We start from the raw sequence: 20045 nt of genomic DNA on the forward strand, positions 1-20045 counted from the left end.
AATTCACGGTGCCCAAAAATGTTGGTTACTTAAGCAGGTTGGTTACTTAAGCGGGTTGGGTACTTAAGCGGGTTTCACTGTATGTACATACATAAATATGCGATCCAACTGGTCATTTATGTGCATATTTATTTAGGTGATTCACAAGGTGTCGAAGCGAGTCATATTGTCTGTCATGCAATAATTTTAAATGACATTATGACAATATGACCACATTGTGAATCACCCTAATAAATATTTGCTTCTTTTGCAGAGAAATGCACGGTAAGTTGTTTGGGTTTCTGCTGAATTTGGAACCATGACTACTACACTCTTCCTGTTTCCATGAAGAAACTCCTAGATGGTATCACGAGCTCTTTATTTACACGTTTTTTCGAAAATTCTAATGGAATAGTAGTTTCGAGATTGAGATCATAAATCTTAAAATGAATTGATACTGCACTGATGGCATTTCGCATGTCAATTTTTGTTTATCTATATAAAGAGCCAAAACTATTACCAGGGGGCATGGTCATCTACAGTTGTGCACAAAATAATAGGAGTGTCTTGTTTATTTAATGTTTATGATTTTTTTTTTATAAAAGTCCAGCTGGTTATACAACAAACACCATATAAATGCAGATTTCAAACTTTGTACAAAAATTATAAAAACGCTGCAAATTTTCAACAAAATTTCAGACTTTTAATTCAGAATCTTTAGAAAAAATCTTGAATATACAGTATTTTGTAGCCCATTTAATTCTTGTCTAGTAAGATGGTAAAAAAATCCCGTTGATTTTTGAGAATTGTTCTGGTTAAAGGTGTTTCACGTTTTTCCCATACAAAGTATGTTCGACAATTTTCTATTATATGGAGGACACGGTCACTGCCAGCGAAAAAAATTGTAATTTTGGTGAAAATTCGTAGAACTTTTACAATTTTTGTACAAAGTTTGAAATCTGAATTTATATGCGATATTTTGACCAATTTTGATTTTTGTTTTTTTAGTGTTTTTTTTATTTTTTTGTAAATTTCGATACCTACGTTAATTTTGTAAGCTCAATTTTTCTCAGGAAACACAACAAGATTCGTTAAGCGATAACTCGAGCCAATTAAATTATAGTAGGCTGAAATGCAAATTTCAAGACGCTAGAAAATCGCGCCAATTGTTAATATTTTTTTTTCTGATGGTGGTGGCATTTTCTCTCATATAACGTATGTACATGTGCTCGAGATTTAATATATTTTTTTTAAATCAACGCGATTTTTTAACCGGTTGGAACTTGCACTAAAATTGTATTGGCTATAAAACTGCATACCAAAAAGAGTTCTAAAAGATTCAGATTAAAAAGTTGAAATTTTGATGAAAATTTGTCGATTTTTCCGACATTTTGTATAAGGTTGCAAATTGTGATTAATATGGTTTTGGTTAAAGCTTGGACAATATTTTTATAAAAAAATAACAAAAAACATTAACTCGAAAAACATTACGAATATTAAAAAAAAAAATCAACACATGGTCATTTGTTTGAGTCACGGTAGGTATTTTCTTTTCGCTTTCATTTATTTTATTAACGAAGCACGTGCAGGGCATTGTTCTTTTATGTGACACATGTGTCTGTAAAAAAGGCGAAGAGGCAATAATAAATTATCAACAATTTATTATGTATGTGCTAACTTCGGATTTTAAAACAAAAAATCACAATCGAAATAACAACTTTTCGAGATGAAACGCCTTGCAGTTAAGTTATGAGAATATAACCTTCAATTGCAGTCAGTTCAACTCTTACAGATACACATACGAGGGCATACTGATAATTATCAATTATAATTCCACCAAATCTTGTATGCCTACGTATTGAAAAATATTAATTGGTGGACTACCCGAAATATTCATCATTTTGCATTTTAATGTCTTTACAAAAATCTCTTTATCACTGATAAATTGTTTTTATGACTGAAAGTACATGGGCAATAACACTGTGTTAGTTGAAAATCCGACAGACGGGGGATTTGTCATTGTAGATAATTGGGGCAAGCTGAATGCAATGGTGTTAACCGTTTTGCCGAATTGGCTATGATCCCATACAAAATTTTTAAAATCTACGGGTTTTTTCATTAAATTATTCTCTGAAAGTCCGAATATATCGTTGAATTTTCAACGAAAACTAAAGGATTTTCATTATTATTTATTCATATTTTTAACTGCCTTAAAAGAAAAGGTGGAGTTTATCAATTTGTCGAAATATTTTCTATTTTTTTGTTATGTTACCGCATAACTTTGGACCACGTCAACCGATTTCTATAATTATATATATATATATTTTTTTTTTTAAAGGAAAGGTGGTACCTCCTCAAGTAGCACACTGGTGTATAAGTGTATAACTTGGTGTACCGATCATTGGATCGTGAAGAAATTAACGGTAGTCTTAAATTTTTATATGAGAATTGAAGTCGGGTTTGTTTTTTTTTGCTTAAAAATTACTTGTTATTTTTTTAAGTTCATAAAATACAGCCGTTATTTCCTGACGATGTGGAACAATTCCCGAACCTCGACACCTTTTTTGTTGTGTGGCTGGGATGGGTGAATCAAACTCAGAAATTTTTTTGTAACCTCAAAAGCCTCAAAAAGCCTCATAATATCCGCCATGTTATTTCTTATGTTAACGCTGAAGTCAGACCCGTTGGACCGATTCCGTTGCCGGATTCAGATTAAGCGCATCAAAATACACAGGAATACATTTGTTTCGTTCCCTGATCCTGGCATTTCGTTTTTTCGGGCTCTGTAACGCTTTGTGACAATATTTATTTATTTCTCTTTGAATCTTAAAAATTTACACAAACGTTTCGAATTTTAACAATCGTCCTTTCTTTTTCAGGTTCTTGAGGCTATACAACAAAGTCCATTCCTAGTTGGCATGCATTATGCATTCCAAACGGATTCGAAATTATATTTAATTTTGGGTAAGTGATCTTAATCCACGCTTTGTATAAATAATTTTTCTAAATATGCTTCATTTTTGTTGTAGATTACGTCAGTGGTGGCGAATTATTCACGCATCTCTATACAGCCGAACATTTTTCGGTAGCAACCGTACGCATTTATATTGCCGAAGTGGTGCTCGCTTTAGAGCATCTGCATAAATTGGGTATAATATACCGCGATATAAAACTTGAAAATATTTTACTAGATGGCCATGGTCACATAGTGTTGGCCGATTTTGGTTTATCAAAGATATTCGAACCAGATTCGGATCACCGAGCGCATAGCTTTTGTGGTACACTAGAATACATGGCACCAGGTGAATGAATAATTTTACATACATAATTACATATATAAATAACGCATTTCATTTTATCAACATTCATAGAAATAATACGCGCTGGTCCAACTGGACATGATCTCGCTGCCGATTGGTGGTCTGTTGGCGTGCTCACATATGAATTGCTCACTGGCGCATCGCCTTTCACTGTTGTTGAACAACAAAACTCTCAAGTAGATATATCTCGTCGCATACAAAAAGTCGATCCGGTACTGCCATCGACACTGAACGATACGGTAAAAGACTTTATACTAAAAATGCTTCATAAGGATCCCAAAAAGCGTTTAGGTGAGTTGTGTGCATATATGAAAATAAAGCTACAAACTCGAATGTAATAAAAACAATTATATTTTAGGTGGAAACAACAAAAATGCTGCCGATATCAAAAAGCATCCCTTCTTCAAAGGTATCGACTGGGATGAGTTGAAGAGCAAAAGGCGAAAAGCTCCATTCAAACCGAAATTAGATAGTGAGGATGATACTCAAAACTTTAGCGAAGAATTTACCAAACAACCAGTGATCGATTCTCCAGCGCCGGTTCCTGTCAACACCCACAGATTGTTTCGTGGCTACTCGTATGTGGCACCGCAACACTTGAATTCACTTAGAACGACACAAAAGGCTTGCAACGTTGAGTATTGCAAAGATCCAGTTACGGTAAGTGACATTCGCCTTGCTTAGTTTGTACTTGAAATACTACATATTCGGTTTCTTCTCTTAGACTCCCTCGCCTTGTCCGCCCACGCTGCAATTAGGACGCCTTTTGAGCAACGGCAGCTTCGGCAGTTGTTACATTCTCAACGACAGTGAAAAGGAGCTTAATCATGTTGTGAAAGTCATATCTGAAAAACTGTATCGGCCTGCTGAAGTGGACGCTTTGCGTTCTTGTAGTCATAGGAATATCTGTAAATATGTGGATACATATCGCAACGATTCGAGTATTTGGATTGTTATGGAACATGTGGGTGGCGGCGAACTGCAGGAGTTTGTACACTCGTCTGGCGGTCTATCTGAGTCACAGTGCTGTGATATTTTCCTACAAATTTGTGATGCTGTGCAATATTTGCACTCAAAGAATTTCATACACGGAGATTTAAAACCGGAAAACATACTGTTCGCCGATACGCAAATGAAGCGTATAAAGTTGGTGGATTTCGGTTCAGCAAGGTGAGTGCCAGCGAATATTCATTTCCCAATTTAAAATTTTTTTTTATTTTATTTTTTATTTTATGTAACTGAATCTCTCACTATTCTAACAGCTACAACTCAACTGCTGAAACTTGGCAGGATGTTCCCCGCTACACGCTTGATTATGCGCCACCCGAGAGCCTCACAGATGCACAGCTCACAACGTACTCAAAAGCCTATGACGTCTGGTGCCTAGGCGCTACACTTTATGCAATGTACATGGGTCATCCGCCGTTTAGACGGGGGCAAAGTGAGAAGGTCAATGAACGTGTGGTGAAACAACGTATATTAGACGGTGATATACAAAATAACTCCACGCGTTGGAAAAATGCTAAACCAGCATTGAAACAGCTGATAGTGGAACTTTGTTTGCAGCGAGAGTCGGTAAAACGTGCGTCTATTGAAGGATTGCTGGGTCATCAATTCCTTTGTGCTAAATTCGATGAACTACAGAAGGTGCTACGCCGTTTGAACCGTCAACAGTCCGAAGAATTGGATAATTCAGATGTTGANTGTGGAACTTTGTTTGCAGCGAGAGTCGATAAAACGTGCGTCTATTGAAGGATTGCTGGGCCATCAATTCCTTTGTGCTAAATTCGATGAACTACAGAAGGTGCTTCGCCGTTTGAACCGTCAACAGTCCGAAGAATTGGATAATTCAGATGTTGAGGAAGTGTTTGCAACTGAAACAGATGCAGTGTGCGAGAAAGTGGAAGCTTATGTTGAGGTGGCTAATGAAAACGAAGTAGCAATGGAAAATATTTCGTCTGCTGGTGAAGAACAGCATGAAGATGAATTTATTGGTTATGAAGAGGTGGTAGAGGTGGAAGGTGTGGGTGCTGAATTAATCGAAATTCACACAGAAACTGTGGTGACTGAAGAAGTTAATGAAATTGATCAAGAACAGCAACCAGTCGAGCTGGTAGCAGTGGACGAATCTGATAATTATGTCGAATGGCAAGCCGCCGCTTCAACTTTGTATTCAGCACCCGAATCCGATACCCAATCGACGCACGAAAGACTCGAGTCAGAAGGTGACACAACCAGTGGTCTAGGCCGTAGCAAGTCATCAGATCACACACTACTCGAACGACAGACTTTGAGTGTAAATAGTTTGAATGGACTGGAAACAAGTGGGGAACAAATTGAGGTCGGAGAACTTGCAGAATTAGAGTGTGTTATTAGTGAAAAGACTGTAAGCGCAGATGAATTGAATGACAGTATGCTAGAAGAGGAAGTGGAAGTGCAAGAGGAAGGATTTGCTGGATTTGATGAGGACGAAATTGTGGAACGTAAAGTGAATTATATAGACATCTTGCTGGCACAGATTGAACAGAATAAGGCTGTCATGGCTGAAGTTGACAATAATCAAATCGACGATGTGGCAGCGCCTATCAAGACTGAACCAGCCGTAGAAGAGACAAGCGAAAATATAAGTGCAATTAAAGAAAAAGATAGTACTAAAATTAAGAAACCCTTGAAAGAACTGAAAAATAACGACATGGATATTCTAACCACAAGTATAAAGGAGATGGCAAGTTCGCTGGACACGAATGAACAGCCGCAAGATTTGCGAACGGTCAACAAGAAACAACGAAACGTAAGGCAAGTACGCGCGAATACGCAATCGGCTGTTACGAATTACAAGACTGGTGCAAGGAGAAAAACAGCGGCGTTGCCCCTACTGAAAATTGAACCGAAAGAAGATGACGACGATGAGGCAGGTGAAGAAGAAGAAGCTATAGTTGAAAAAGATATTAATAAAAATAATACCGATCTACCATTGGCTGCCCGATCTAAAGCGATACAATCACGTCGCAATCGACGTAGCATACGCGTGCCTACCCATGACGAAGAGAACAATTGGTTAGGCCTGACATCGCAGCTGCAAGCAAAACATGCACAACGCTTCAAAGCACGTTATCGGATGTTCACTATTTTGCTGTTCAGTACACAGAATGCACTACGTTACTTCAAGTTCGAACGTCGTTACTATGAATACCAAAAGCCAAAAGATGATAATGCTCACGAGCAGAATACTATAATGACGATAATTAAAAAGGAATTCGAGGCGGAAGAAGAGCCGCCCAAGAGCGATAAGAGTGATAAACAAAAAAATATTGACGTAAAAGCCATAAATAAAACGCTTCAAAAGCAAACAAATGGCGAAGTTAATTCAACCATATCAGATTCAGCAACTTTGAAGTTGACGAGTGGTATGAAAGAGGAAAGAAACCGAAGTCATAGTCAAATGAGCAGACATGCAAGTACCAGCAAGGATGTGGCACCCTCAACAGCTGTGCATGTGCTGTCCGTTGGTACGCTACGTTCGTTACGTCAGCGCCACGTATACAAATGATTGGCGCATCTGTTGCGCATTATGGTGGATCTAGAATTCATAGTGGGCTATAGATGTGGTCAAATGGCAGACCAATATCACATATTTACTTTTCACATCTTTATAAGTTATTTTTGTCAATTCAGTTATGTTATGATTTGAAGCCAACGGAAATATGGGCTATTATGAATGAATGTGCGTGAAACATGCGGAATGCAGGTATTAATTGCGAGACGTAATTTTAAAATTGTTTAAAAACTTATTTTAATTATGTAAATAACATTTAAAATTATTATACTATGCATTGCATTGATTTTTTTTTTAGCCAGTGGAATAAAAAGAATGTCGTCTAATATTTGATTGGAAATAGAAGATATTGGAAAGCAGTTAAAAAAAACAGTAAATATGTAAATATTTGCTTACACTAGGGCTTAGTCCGTTAACTGACGAAACACCGATTCCACCTTATTTTTATTATAATTTGCTCTCTAACAAAATATGAGATATTTGTTGTAATTTTATTACAGGTGAGTGCAGAGATTGAAGGAATAACTCAGGTATTAATATAAAATCATAAAAAGCTGCGCGAATCTCGGAAGCAATTTCATTATTTGTATGCTGAAATCCTTTCATAAAATCATTTTAGGCGAACCGCATTTAACTGTAATTCTTAATGCTGCACGCACATTCGTTATTTTTTTTTTGTGTGTGTTAAAATAATTGTAATTTGTTTATTACAAGAGTACTAAAACAGAAATTAGTATTTAATGTAATGGATACACATGAAAAAGCTTATTGTACCTATAGTTCAATTTAAACGATATTTAAAGATGCGAGCAATAAATATATTAAAAAAAAAATACCGAAGAAACAAGAAAACAAAAGTTATAATAATGACTGCTATTAAGTAAATAAGGGACAAAAGCATAGTTTTTTAGTAATAGTTGATTGCGAGAGAGAGAGAGAGAGAGAGATGAAACACTTGCGTCTATCTCAATATAATATTTGCACGAAACCAAATAAGACGAGCAAATTGAAAACAAGTAAACGTATGAAATTGTAGGTAGTATATATAAAAGAGAGAATACTGACGACAGTCTCATTCGGAAAAAGTCGTAGCTAAAAAAATATTAATCGACTGGGAACAAAGCTATCAAACAGACAAAACAAAATGATGATGCGTGCATACAATAATTTCCATTTATTATTAATAATATTGCAAATTTGTACAATTTGCGCATAATACATATGTACATATGTGTGTTTTAGCATAAACGAGGAGGTAAATAGCGAATATAAGAAGACGAAAACAATTTTAATTGCTTATTAAACAAACAAACAAACAAAAAAAAACGTAAGAAAAAGTCAGCTTAAAAACCCAGCACATATAAATGTATGTATGTATAGAAATAGTTTATGAATTAACTAAATATGAATATTATTACATAAATATACTAAATTTTATAAGCCAATAATATTAAAGCGGAAATTAAGTTAATGTTAACCCCTATAAATGTACTGAGTAATAACATACATACATAAAAATGTATGAATTCGAAGTGTACTTTTGTAGTTATAGCGAAATGGGACGGCGATCATGAACATGAGAATTGTAATTGCAATTTTCTTTTAGAAAAAAAAGTAAAGAAATTAAGTAGTCGTTTTTTGTTTTTTATTAAACACCAACACCAACAAAAATATGGTCCACATATTGTCAAGAAGGATTTTAAAGATCAAGACACAAATTTAATTGTGCTACGCATTTGGTTGTGCCTGCAGCGATATGCTGAAACTTGCACTGACATGCAATCAGCTTAGAAGGTACCGATACTTTATATGTAAAATCCACTTATCTACAATTTTCACAAAATTAAGTTTCCATCATTTCCGATCATCGCTGACTTATTTGTCATCAATGATATTAAGAACTTAATTTCGGTTGCAATTATAACATGCCGGCGAATTTTATTGTCAGAATAAATTGAAGGAGAAAAGTTAAGTCAGATGAATGACCAGTTTGGGAAACTCTTTTAATAAAATCAAATAATTTCCCCTAAATTTTATTTTCTAGGCATTGCAGCTAAACCTAGTTCGTACCCCAATGCAGAATTTATAGGCTCAGCATTTGTGAAGCAAAATGTGTCATGCAAAGTTGTTACAAATAATCAGAAATAGAATTCTGTTAAACTTTCTTCAATGAGTTGCTAACTTTGTTGCTTTCGCAGCACAACAACTTTTTTGTTACTAAATTTGTTTTTGTTGTAATTTCAATTGTGTTAAATCAATTTTAATTGCGTTTTTCACTCACTATTTAAATATATTTTTTCGCTAATACTACAATAAAAAAAAGTGCCAGACTTCTGTTCCTCATTTTATTCAGCGTACGATATGATTTATTCGTTTTGAATATTAATTTATGCCTTCTTTTCTTTATCCACATCTAAGGACTTTTGGCGCACTAACTTAAATTCAGTTAGCATTTTTTGGGCCATTTTCATAATGCAGAGTTAATTTTTATACTGAAAATAGCCACTGAACTGCCGTATGTGAGTTAACTCTCCAGTGTGAAAGCGGTCCTCAGACATAAAATAGCGCCTTTTTAATTATTACATACATACATACACATAAATACATATCGTCGATGTTTTTACAAAACCGCCCATCTTATGGCACTCAAATTTTACAGGAGAGCGAAAAAACAGTTTATTCTTTGAAGGCATTGCCTTGATAGACGGTTTTTTTCTCTAGCTATTATTTCACAAATCTGTTGTTTTAATAACGATTTAACGATTTTTATGCATCAATCTTGATGCCTGGGGGTTCAGGGTCACCAAATCTCATTTTTATCACTACGGCAATTTAGGCGGTTTTGCAAAAACTTCGACGATATGTATGTCAGCATATTAAAAAGTTCTAAACTTAAACTGTTTTTTTTTTAAAGCTCAGCATTCTAATCAAACTGCGAGAATTTAATGAAGCTTATTCGAAATTTAATTTTTAAATCGTGCAACTCGATAACGAGCGTTTAAAAAGTTACGTAGTTTTACTGCTTTTTTAATAAACAAATGAAATTATAATAAATGTTACAAACATAATGAGAAAAAAAAACGAAAAATGTTGCATTAATCATAATTAAAAAAAAAAAAATGTATTAATTGTGCTTGTTGGGTGATGGGATAAAATTCTCTTAAAATTTTTTAAAACATTTAAAATTTGCGTAAATGCAGACGTACAGACGTACACACTTCCATTTAAAGAATTACAAACACCAAGCCTCCCATCCAAATTATGTAGCCTATGTGTTGAAATAAGTAAAATATTTTTAAACAAAATATCGGCACTATTTTATGCAAATATAATTATGCATAGATTCTTTATTGTATTAAGTTAATTAAAGCAAAGTTTTTAAAATATATGCATACACGTAGTGCAACACTAGTATTTAATGGGGAATATAGTGTTTCAGCAACTATAATTTGTAGCTAAAATACATAAATATGTATCTTAACAAAGCCAGTGTCCTTTGGCAATAAAATACATACATAAATATGTTAATTTCCTAGCGCAAATCACGTCAAATTGTTTAGTCTAGTTAATTTTTTTTTTTTTTTTAGTTTGTATCTAAGTACATTTGTACGTTTAAATATTAGTAAAATGTTAAAACAAATTACCAAAATACGCACCTGCATATACATATATATATAAATGCATATATGTGCTATTACAGCTGAATTATTTCAATTTATCCCTGGGTAAACTGTTCTGTTCCAATTTACTTATTACTTACTATTGAGTTAATACATTTTTGTTTGTTTATAACACACATACTTATTTATGTATATAAATATAAGTTGAAGTTAGCATCATTTTTCGCTTTTAGCTTAAAAAAAAACTATTATATTGCAATATTTCTTCTTCGATTGCAAATTTATTTTCATAAGTAAGTTGGCATTGCATAATACAATTAACTAATTAATACTTATAACGCCAATTATTATTTTACTCAATTACATAATATTGTAATGCTGCATACAATAATGATAAAAGCACCAAAAAAAAAAAATCAACTTTAACTTACATACTGTAAAGTGCGAAATATTAAAAGCATAACTTAATAAATTTTGTTTTGAGACATTTTAATTTTGTGTTTATTTCATTTTTTTGTTACATATTTGTTGATTTCTTCAAGGACTACATTTTACGAAAAAGCGATCCCGTACCTTTTTGACAGTTTTAGTCCGAGTAATACGGGATTCGACTTTATAAACTTAAACAATTGTAATAAGAATTTAAAATTTTTTCTGTTACTCCATTCAAACGCTGAGCCAGAAATTAATTTGAATGTTCAATGTCCAATCTTGGGCGCCGAGTCGGCAGATATTTTCACCAGACCATTATCTTCACCAAGGCTGTCCAACCTGCGCCCGCGGGTCGCATACGCCCTAAGAGAGTATCAATGCAGCCCAAAAATATTTCAAGTTACATACAGAAATATGGGCCCAATACAGGGCTGCATTTTAGGCTATGGTAATAAACTTGTAGCCCAAAAACAACATCTGCTTCCAGCATGGCCCAGGGAAACAAAAAAATCGGACATCAAGCGCTGTGTACCTTGTACAGTTCATCTTTTTTCTACTTCGGTACCTGGAATGGCATGGAATAAGTAGTTCTCTTGAAAGACCTCAAAGTCATCTTACGTTTGTTCGACATCGCCCATATTTCTCGAGATGTGGGTGTGATATTTGGTCCTGAGGGGAGGGTTGAAAGCGTGTGTCCCAATGTAATCCCCATGTAATCTTCGTGTGTTGCGAGGCGATTCTGTATCTTGTCCTCGCCCGACGTTATCCTTTTTGCCATATTCACTAAGCTAGAATATGCTGCGCTTACGAGATTAGTGGGTAGGTCGCTGCAATTCAGATGGGAAGCTCCTATTAGGCTACAGTAGATTTTCTAGTCGATCTTTAAAAAGCAGCTTTACGCTTTCATATTAAACAATTTGCCTTGTCTAATGTCTCGTTTAGTATGAAGCGGCACGAAGCAGTTCTTCCCCTCTTGGAGGAAGCCAAAAGTTATTCTCAATATTACACTATATACCTACATAGTCGTATTAGCCTTGCGGTGATTCCAAATTTAGGCATGACGTCTCAGAGACAGTTTGTCTTCAAGCTATCAAAAGCGGCTTTAAAATCAACAACAAGCTGATCTACATAATTATATTAGGGCTGTTCAGGATCTTGTGCATATGCTCTTGCATTGGCGTATTCGTTGCATTTGTAAATCCACAACAATTGAATGCACACGCTGTCCATTTCAGCAAGCATAAAATTTCCTAATGCAAATCCAAGACCATTTCCACAACATCCTGAACAGCCCTATTGATTTGATCTTCAGTTTCTCTCCCGGATTTGTCGCACTATGAAAATCTCGTTTGTGATGAATTTACCACGGCTAAGCCACACTGATAAGGCCCAATCAGTTCGTTGACGATGGGCTACAGCCTTTTTAGAAGGTTCATCACGCTGTAATTGGCACAAACAGCAGAATCTCGTTGGAGCAAAGTACACTGAGATTCAAATGTTTAAATGATCAAATTTTCATTCATCAGAGAAAATTGCGCTTAGAAGCTGGTACATAGGGCCAATCAGCTCTTCGCCGCAGGCTTTTCTGTCGGCTCCAGTGGCCTTGTTGTTTTTAGTTTTTATTGTTGCTGTTCTCACCCCGTCTTGGTTCAGTAGAGGGACGTTAGCATCGGGCTTGTTCGAGGCACGTAATAAAAGCGGCATTACTGCCGTACTGATGAAAAATGGCAACATTGTTGCAAACACAGAGCGTGATACTTTAATAATTTGCGCAACAATGCGGTTGTGATTGCAACTCGAACAAGCCCATCGTTCCAATAAAATGGTCTGGGTTCTTTTTTATCAAACGCGCCACCTTTATCGCTACGCTATCGCTAGGGTTACGACGAACTTCTTCCATATATTAAGTGTTCTCTGAATTTCCGTTATCAGATTCCCATCGTCGTCTCTTCGGGTTACAAGACCGAAGTCTGCTGCCTTATTTTCTGCTTGCCAACATCTTAAGCTCTTCCCATTTACGTTTCACTTGATCTGTTTTCATCCCATTGAAAAAACATCTTAATCTCTCATCTTCCGGTATCGGCTCAATTGTCGCGCAGGTCGCAATTGTTTGAAGAGTGGCTTGGTATGCCGAGCATTATTTCCGCAGCGGTCCGATGTAATTAGAATATGAAGACCAACAGCTCATTTGCGTCGAGTCGATGAAAAGTTGCTTGTTTAAGCTGGATTGATAGTCGTGAGCTAAATTTCCAGATCGGCTAGTATCTCAGTAGTTGTCGTCAAGCTCAATTAACGGAAGATCTAAGAAGCGTGCAGCTTCTATAGAGTCTGTCCATAGGGACAAAGGTGTTAGCTGTGTGGGGTTTTCCGGGCATGCGAAGAGATGTTTCCAGTCGTGGGGTGTCTCTCCACATGTCGGACACTCATTTGACACATCTGCATCTAATCTGCTGAGGTATGAGTTGAACCTGCTGCAGTAGCCAGAGCGAAGTTGGGCTATTGTGGTCCGAGTCTCCCGAGGCAGACGAAGCTCCGTCTCTTCTACGTCAGGTGGTTGTGTGCCCAGAACGGCATGCACGGGTCTGGAGTCTACATAACTTGAGACTGACTCCCTGTGAATGCCGCTCAGGGCCTGTCGATATGCTGACGGGTCTAGAGGTTGCTTTATGAACCTCTGGACTTCGTCCGTCAGTTTGTATAGATGCCTTCTAACATGCCTTGGCGAGGGCTCCTCTGCAAACAAGTGTCTGTTCGGGTGTCCACGTCTTTGGCTCCCTACTAATAATTTCTTGCAGAGCATTGTGTTGTGCTCCCTGATGGGGAGCATTTTCCCCCCGTCATGCAGGTGGTGTTCTGGCGACATCAGAAGACATCCGGTGGCTGTCCAAAGTGCTGTATTTTGTGCTGTCTGCAGCTTCATTCTCTGCGTCCTACTGGTCTCCGGCGACCACACTGGCGCTGTGTAATTTAGAACTCTCGTCGTTCTGCCTGGCGTACGTTCTGTATTAAACAGAGTTGCATGCGGACCCTTGCTGCAGCAAGCTAGGGTCGTTATCTTCCATTTATCACAAGTACCTACCCGTGTACCACCATTGAAATACATACATATATACGCTGCCTTTGAGCATTAAGAGCCCCGCGCACTGCAGACTTTATCGGCCGCCGATTTAGTCGCGCTCGTTTCAATCACATGAAGATGTATGGAGGTGGTATTATACACCACCTAATCACACCGACTAAATAGTTGGGAAATGCAGTCCGATTGCGTTCAAATTAAAAAGTCTGCCAACTATTGGCCGACACACTATTTTATTATGAGCTTGTGGTATATGGTTTCGCGTAGAATTTTCGACGCTGAATCCGAATCCGGGCTCAGAATTTCTCTAACACATTTTGAGATATCCTAACCTAAAAGTGCAAAATACGTTATTTTTTGACATACATATGTATTTGAGATTATGTAGCACCGCAAATAAATTTTTTCACAGAAAAATAAATGTGGTTAAAAAAAAATCTCCCCTTTTTGAATACCGTTGAGTTTGTCCCTGAGCCTCGATATGCTAGTCTTTTCAGATCGACTGAAATTTCATGTAATTTATTTTTATAAAATTTTTGTAACACAAATATCAACTAAGGAACGAATTTTGTATATTTTATTTCTTTACTTTACTTTATAATATAAAAAGAAATTGAATCTTTGTAAAAACTTTTTAAAATGTTTATTTACACTTTTCCGATAGGGCCTATTTCCGTTACCAATTTTTTGAGAACCGGAACCCGGTTCTAGTCCGGTTGCCAAAAAAAGTACATTTAGGGAAATTTTAACATAATATAAGATACATACATACCTAGATATGTACATATAAACATAAATGTAGTATGATAACAAAAGACTAAATAACTAAAAAAAACATATTTTCATAAAACTGGTGCGAGAAATTAATACTACTTAAATGAAAACCATTAGCAGAATAACATAAAGTAGTTATACATAAGTAGATTCTAACTATGTTTAAATGTATATACAGATTTGCTAGTATGTATTCGTAATAATTAAAATAATTAAATAAAAATTTGTAGTAAAAATAGTGATATTGAAAAATTGCAGCAATCAAAAAAAATATTTATATATGTGCGTAAAAAATTGCAAAAAATCCACACATACACTAAAAGTTGTAAATGTATAAACATACATATATACCTACATATATACATTGATTTAAAAGAACTAATTTGATTGTTAAAAGAAATTAATTTGATTGGTAAAAAAAAACATTTCTACGTACATACATATACCTACATATAAATATTTTAAGGTGACACTAATTAGCTTAAGCTAGCGAAAGCAAACTTAAAAAAAATAATGTACATACATACATAAATCTACATACTTGAATTTCCTTTTAAGGTTTCCAATTTTGTGTATATTCAAATGAAAATAATAGCGATATAATTATTTAAGTATCGATGTATAGCTTAAATAAGTACTAAGTATTTTTTTAAGAACATAAAAAGCATATCGAAGGAAAAACTTAAAACCACGGTAAAAAAAAAAATTAGACATGCAACTTGTAACTTTAAAAATCATTGAAACAAAAAATGTATGCACATGCGTCAATTCATATCAAATCGCTCAATGCGTGGGATCGGCCATTTTTGATTTGGATGAATTTTCGGTCGGCAATTTTCCTTTATAATGTATCGCAGTTCTGGCAACAACATCTTTTTTTGATCGAAATTTATGCAAAATTATAAATTTCCAGTGTTTTTTATGTTTTTCTTTCAATATCTACTGAATTTTAAAAAGGAAAAAATCGTAAAAGCAAATTCTTATAAGAATTTTTGGCAATTTTTTTTGTATACAATACCTTCAACAGATATAAAAATTCTAAATGAATGATACAATGTATAAATTGTGTTTGACTTACTATATTTGGCCTTGAACTCGGAAAAAAATTTATTACTTAAAATTAACGGCGAACAAAAACAACATAAAGACCTTCAAATAGATAAAGTTATGTTAAACAGTTTTTATTTAATTTAAATTTATTTTTAATTTAAATTTTGCAAAATTTTATTTAAATCCAAGTTCAAAATTTTATATGTTGTAAAAAACAACAACTTTTTGGAAATTTCAGGACCTTTTAAGATCCGTTAGTATTATTTAAAAAAATTTAGCTTAACCCTTATACATAGAGTGACTCAAACAAATGACCAAGTGTTAATTTTTTTTTTTAATATTCGTAATGTTTTTGGAGCTAAATTTGTTTTGGTTATTTTTCTATAAAAATATCGCGCAAGCATTACCCAAAATCCTATCAATCACAGTTTCAAACATTATACAAAATTTAGGAAGATTCAACAAATTTTCAACTTTGTGTTCTGAATCTTTTTAAGACCATTCTTGGACCATTCTAGCCCAAAGTGCAAGTTTCAACCGGCTAAAAAATTGCGTGATTTTTGACAATTTTTTGTTTGGAGACTACTTTTTCGTGTTTTTTTTTTTTTTTATATATATAACAAGTGCAGTTTACAAAACCTGGCGTTGATTTTTTGAAATTTGGTTGCTAACGGTCTCCGGCGTTTCATTTTATACGAACTTCATGCTTATATGAAAAAAAGTGCAAAAATTCGTCACCAAAATACAAATAAAAAAAATCAACGGCATTTTTTAGCACTTCATTAGACTAAAATTGTATGGGCTATAAAACTGCATACCCAAAAATGTTCTAAAGATTCAGAGTAAAAAGCTGAAATTTTGGTGAAAACTTGATGAATCTTCCTAAAATTAGTATAATAATTGAATCCGTGATTTATATGGTTTTGGTTAAAGCTTGCACGTTATTTTTATAGAAAAGTGACAAAAAAAATTTTGCTTGAAAAACAATACGAATATTAAAAAAAATCAACACGTTGTCATATGTTTGAGTCACTGTATGTATAAGTTATTGCTTTTACGGTTTTTTACATTTAAACTTCTGCAATTTTTTTATATTTTTTGAAATTTTTTTTAACTTTTCAAAAAATAAACTTGCAAAATCCGAGAGTTTGTGAAATTTTGATTATTCGAAAAAAAATAATTGTTTCCTTCGGCAGAACTTTGTTATATCATAAAAGAAAAGTCCTGACCAAAATGTATCCTTTATTTGGATCGATTATAACCATTGGACGATTTGACATGGATTGACCTACATATATATGTATTATATATAAATATACAATATTGAATATACAAATTTGAATGAAAAGGTAAAGAAAAAGATTTATTAAATAATGATGCCTTTAAAAAAGTTGCCTTATATCACGAGACAAAAAAAAAAACACAAACACAGAAGTATCGTAAACCGCAAAATTAACAAGTAAACGTATTTTGATACCACTATCAAGAAAAAAAATTAATTAATTATTTAGGTAAATAATATTTATGTATGTATATCATAAAGTAGTAGTTATAAGGATTGGCTTGTAAAAAAACGTGTTCGTATAAAAGGCCTGTTCAAGTTAAATTGGATGTAACTCTCTATGAAATAAGCTCAATCGCTGCAACCGAGCTGTCAGAGGTGCGCAGCACTATCATTCGGTAGGTTCGAAGCTCGTGCAATCTCGAAGTAACGAGAAAAAATTATAAAAAACAAATTTATTTTGAAACACTAAATTCGCAGTTTTTATTATAAATATGATAACCGTTTCGGTCTCTTGTTTCGGCTACGGAAAAATTATTTGCTATAACCAGACTCGAAATACGATCATCAAGGATCGGCAAGGTTGTCAGTTTGAATAAATAAAATAATGCTTTCGTTCCCGACAGTTTCAGAATGCGATTTTACATAAAAATTCATTCGAGCTTAGTTCCAAGTTTCATCTCAAGGAGCCTTTACTATTCCAGTAATATTGGCTTTGTCCATAAAATGTCATCTGCACCGTCTGTTCCTCCCTGATCAGAGAGGTGACGAGGTGAGAAATCGGTATGTCGCTCTTAGTGAATGGCTTTAAAGCGGTATGCTCTATGTAGTGAAGGCCCAGGAAACTTGCCGCTTCAACGGAGAAAAGAGAGCGATGTTGAGTGGGTTTTAGGAGCATGTGAAGGGAGGTTCCTAAATACATATATACGTTGGATATGTCGGCGCCTTAACTGGACTTTAATTGTGCAAGAGAANAACAAATTTATTTTGAAACACTAAATTCGCAGTTTTTATTATAAATATGATAACCGTTTCGGTCTCTTGTTTTGGGCTACTGAAAAATTATTTGCTATAACTCGACTCGAAATACGATCATCAAGGATCGGCAAGGTTGTCAGTTTGAATAAGTAAAATAATGCTTTCAGTTTCAGAATGCGATTTTACATAAAAATTCATTCGAGCTTAGTTCCAAGTTTCATCTCAAGGAGCCTTTACTATTCCAGTAATATTGGCTTTGTCCATAAAATGTCATCTGCACCGTCTGTTCCTCCCTGATCAGAGAGGTGACCAGGCGAGAAATCGGTATGTCGCCCTTAGTGAACGGCTTTAAAGCGGTATGCTCTATGTAGTGAAGGCCCAGGAAACTTGCCGCTTCAACGGAGAAAAGAGAGCGATGTTGAGTGGGTTTTAGGAGCATGTGAAGGGAGGTTCCTAAATACATATATACGTTGGATATGTCGGCGCCTTAACTGGACTTTAATTGTGCAAGAGAAACATGGGTCTCGTTAGGCAGTTGAAGCTCTTCCTTTGCAATTGGTGGTGGTTGAAATCCTATAATGGTACTCATATCTTTTTCTCCTGTAGAGAAGCTCGGTGTTACCTTAGCTCTATTTGATGTGGAGATTGTTGCTTCTGTCAGCTTTTGACCCACAACCGGTGCAAAAAGAGGGCCGTCCGCAGATCTGTTGGAACCGGGTAAGACTGAGTAGCTCCGGTAGTCTCCCAGTAATAAAAAAAAATCGGGTGAAACTCAGGATAAGGCTGATTAATTCGGAATTTAAGTGGAAATAAAAGAATTTTGAGCAGGGGTTTTTCATGAGATGGATAAGGATGGTAACTTCTACGATTATGATACATGCAGTGGTGGCCACATATTAGGCGCACTACTTACATATGTAGTAAAAGTTGTGACCATTTAAAAAAATAACTAATAAATGCCGAACACATTTAATTCAAAGTTTCAAACCTTGTAAAAGATTAAAAAAAAATTCGCCAAATTCCGAAAAAAATTATTCTAAATAACAAACTTCCTTATCAGAATATCTAGGAAAAAATTCGAACACACTTTGTATGGAAGAAAATGCATAACACCGTAAGCAAACAAAAAAAAAAAAAACCTAAAAACTGAATGGGAAATGAATGGGATAACAAAACTGAATAAAAAGTTTGAAATTTCGATGAAAATTTTTTGAAATTTGGCGAATTTTTATAAATCTTGTACTAAGTTTGAAACTTTGTAGTATAACTAAAAAATATTTGCGTAAAAAAGTTAAAAAATATGGTAACAACTTGTAAAGAAATAGTGCCCCTAAATTTGTGGCCCCCCACTGTATGTGCATATTAGAATTGGTGCATTATTAATCCCAGTGCAAGTTGTTAAACAAAAAATCAACGTCAAGTCGATACGAATTATCACTATCCTTCAGCAATAAAAGGTCCAAAGGAAAAACAAAGAAGGTATGCATATCGATTTTCTCAAAGGACACCCTAATATATACACCCTAGTGATCAAAATGCAGCATTTTTATACAGACCAGTCATGAGCGATATTTCACTACCGGTGATTTGATCACTGTGATTTAAAAATCGCTTATTGTGACTGCTACTGCTAGGCCACAATATCAGTGATTGGTGATTTTTCTATTTGCTTGATATTTCGCTATGAATGGAAAACACATCTGTCAATAGATAGTCGAACAGAAGTTGCGAATGGTGATTTTTCTCTATCATGGTAGAAATGGTGATTTTAAAATTTTTAATTATTAATTGTGAATATGCTCGTATGTATATTGCGTTTTTTCATTACCGTTCCACGGTCGTTTTAAATGGACATTTTCAAGTACGCAGTTTGATTTGCTTGATCGCGTTATTTGCGTTCCACTTTTTAACCAACTTTACAATAAATAGAAAGGATATCAATTCGTCGGAATACTTTTATATTTTATTTTTTGTATTG

The 20045-nt window shown here is 34.7% G+C and overlaps 1 protein-coding gene across 1 annotated transcript; it reads left to right on the forward strand.

Moving 5' to 3' along the window:
* Window positions 1–2858: 2858 nt before the first annotated feature.
* JIL-1 (JIL-1 kinase) lies at window positions 2859–8918 on the forward strand (the record flags this gene model as incomplete). The annotated part of the gene is made up of 7 exons (XM_017624634.1): window positions 2859–2943; window positions 3009–3281; window positions 3351–3590; window positions 3658–3959; window positions 4024–4469; window positions 4562–4846; window positions 5004–8918. Coding segments are annotated over 7 exons (3477 nt in total), but the record flags the coding sequence as incomplete, so codon positions are not given.
* Window positions 8919–20045: the final 11127 nt, after the last annotated feature.

This window comes from Rhagoletis zephyria, unplaced genomic scaffold, assembly GCF_001687245.7.
Source record: "Rhagoletis zephyria isolate East Lansing unplaced genomic scaffold, Rhagoletis_zephyria_1.1 Rzeph_scaffold_03712, whole genome shotgun sequence".
Classification (NCBI taxonomy): Eukaryota; Metazoa; Arthropoda; class Insecta; order Diptera; family Tephritidae; genus Rhagoletis; species Rhagoletis zephyria.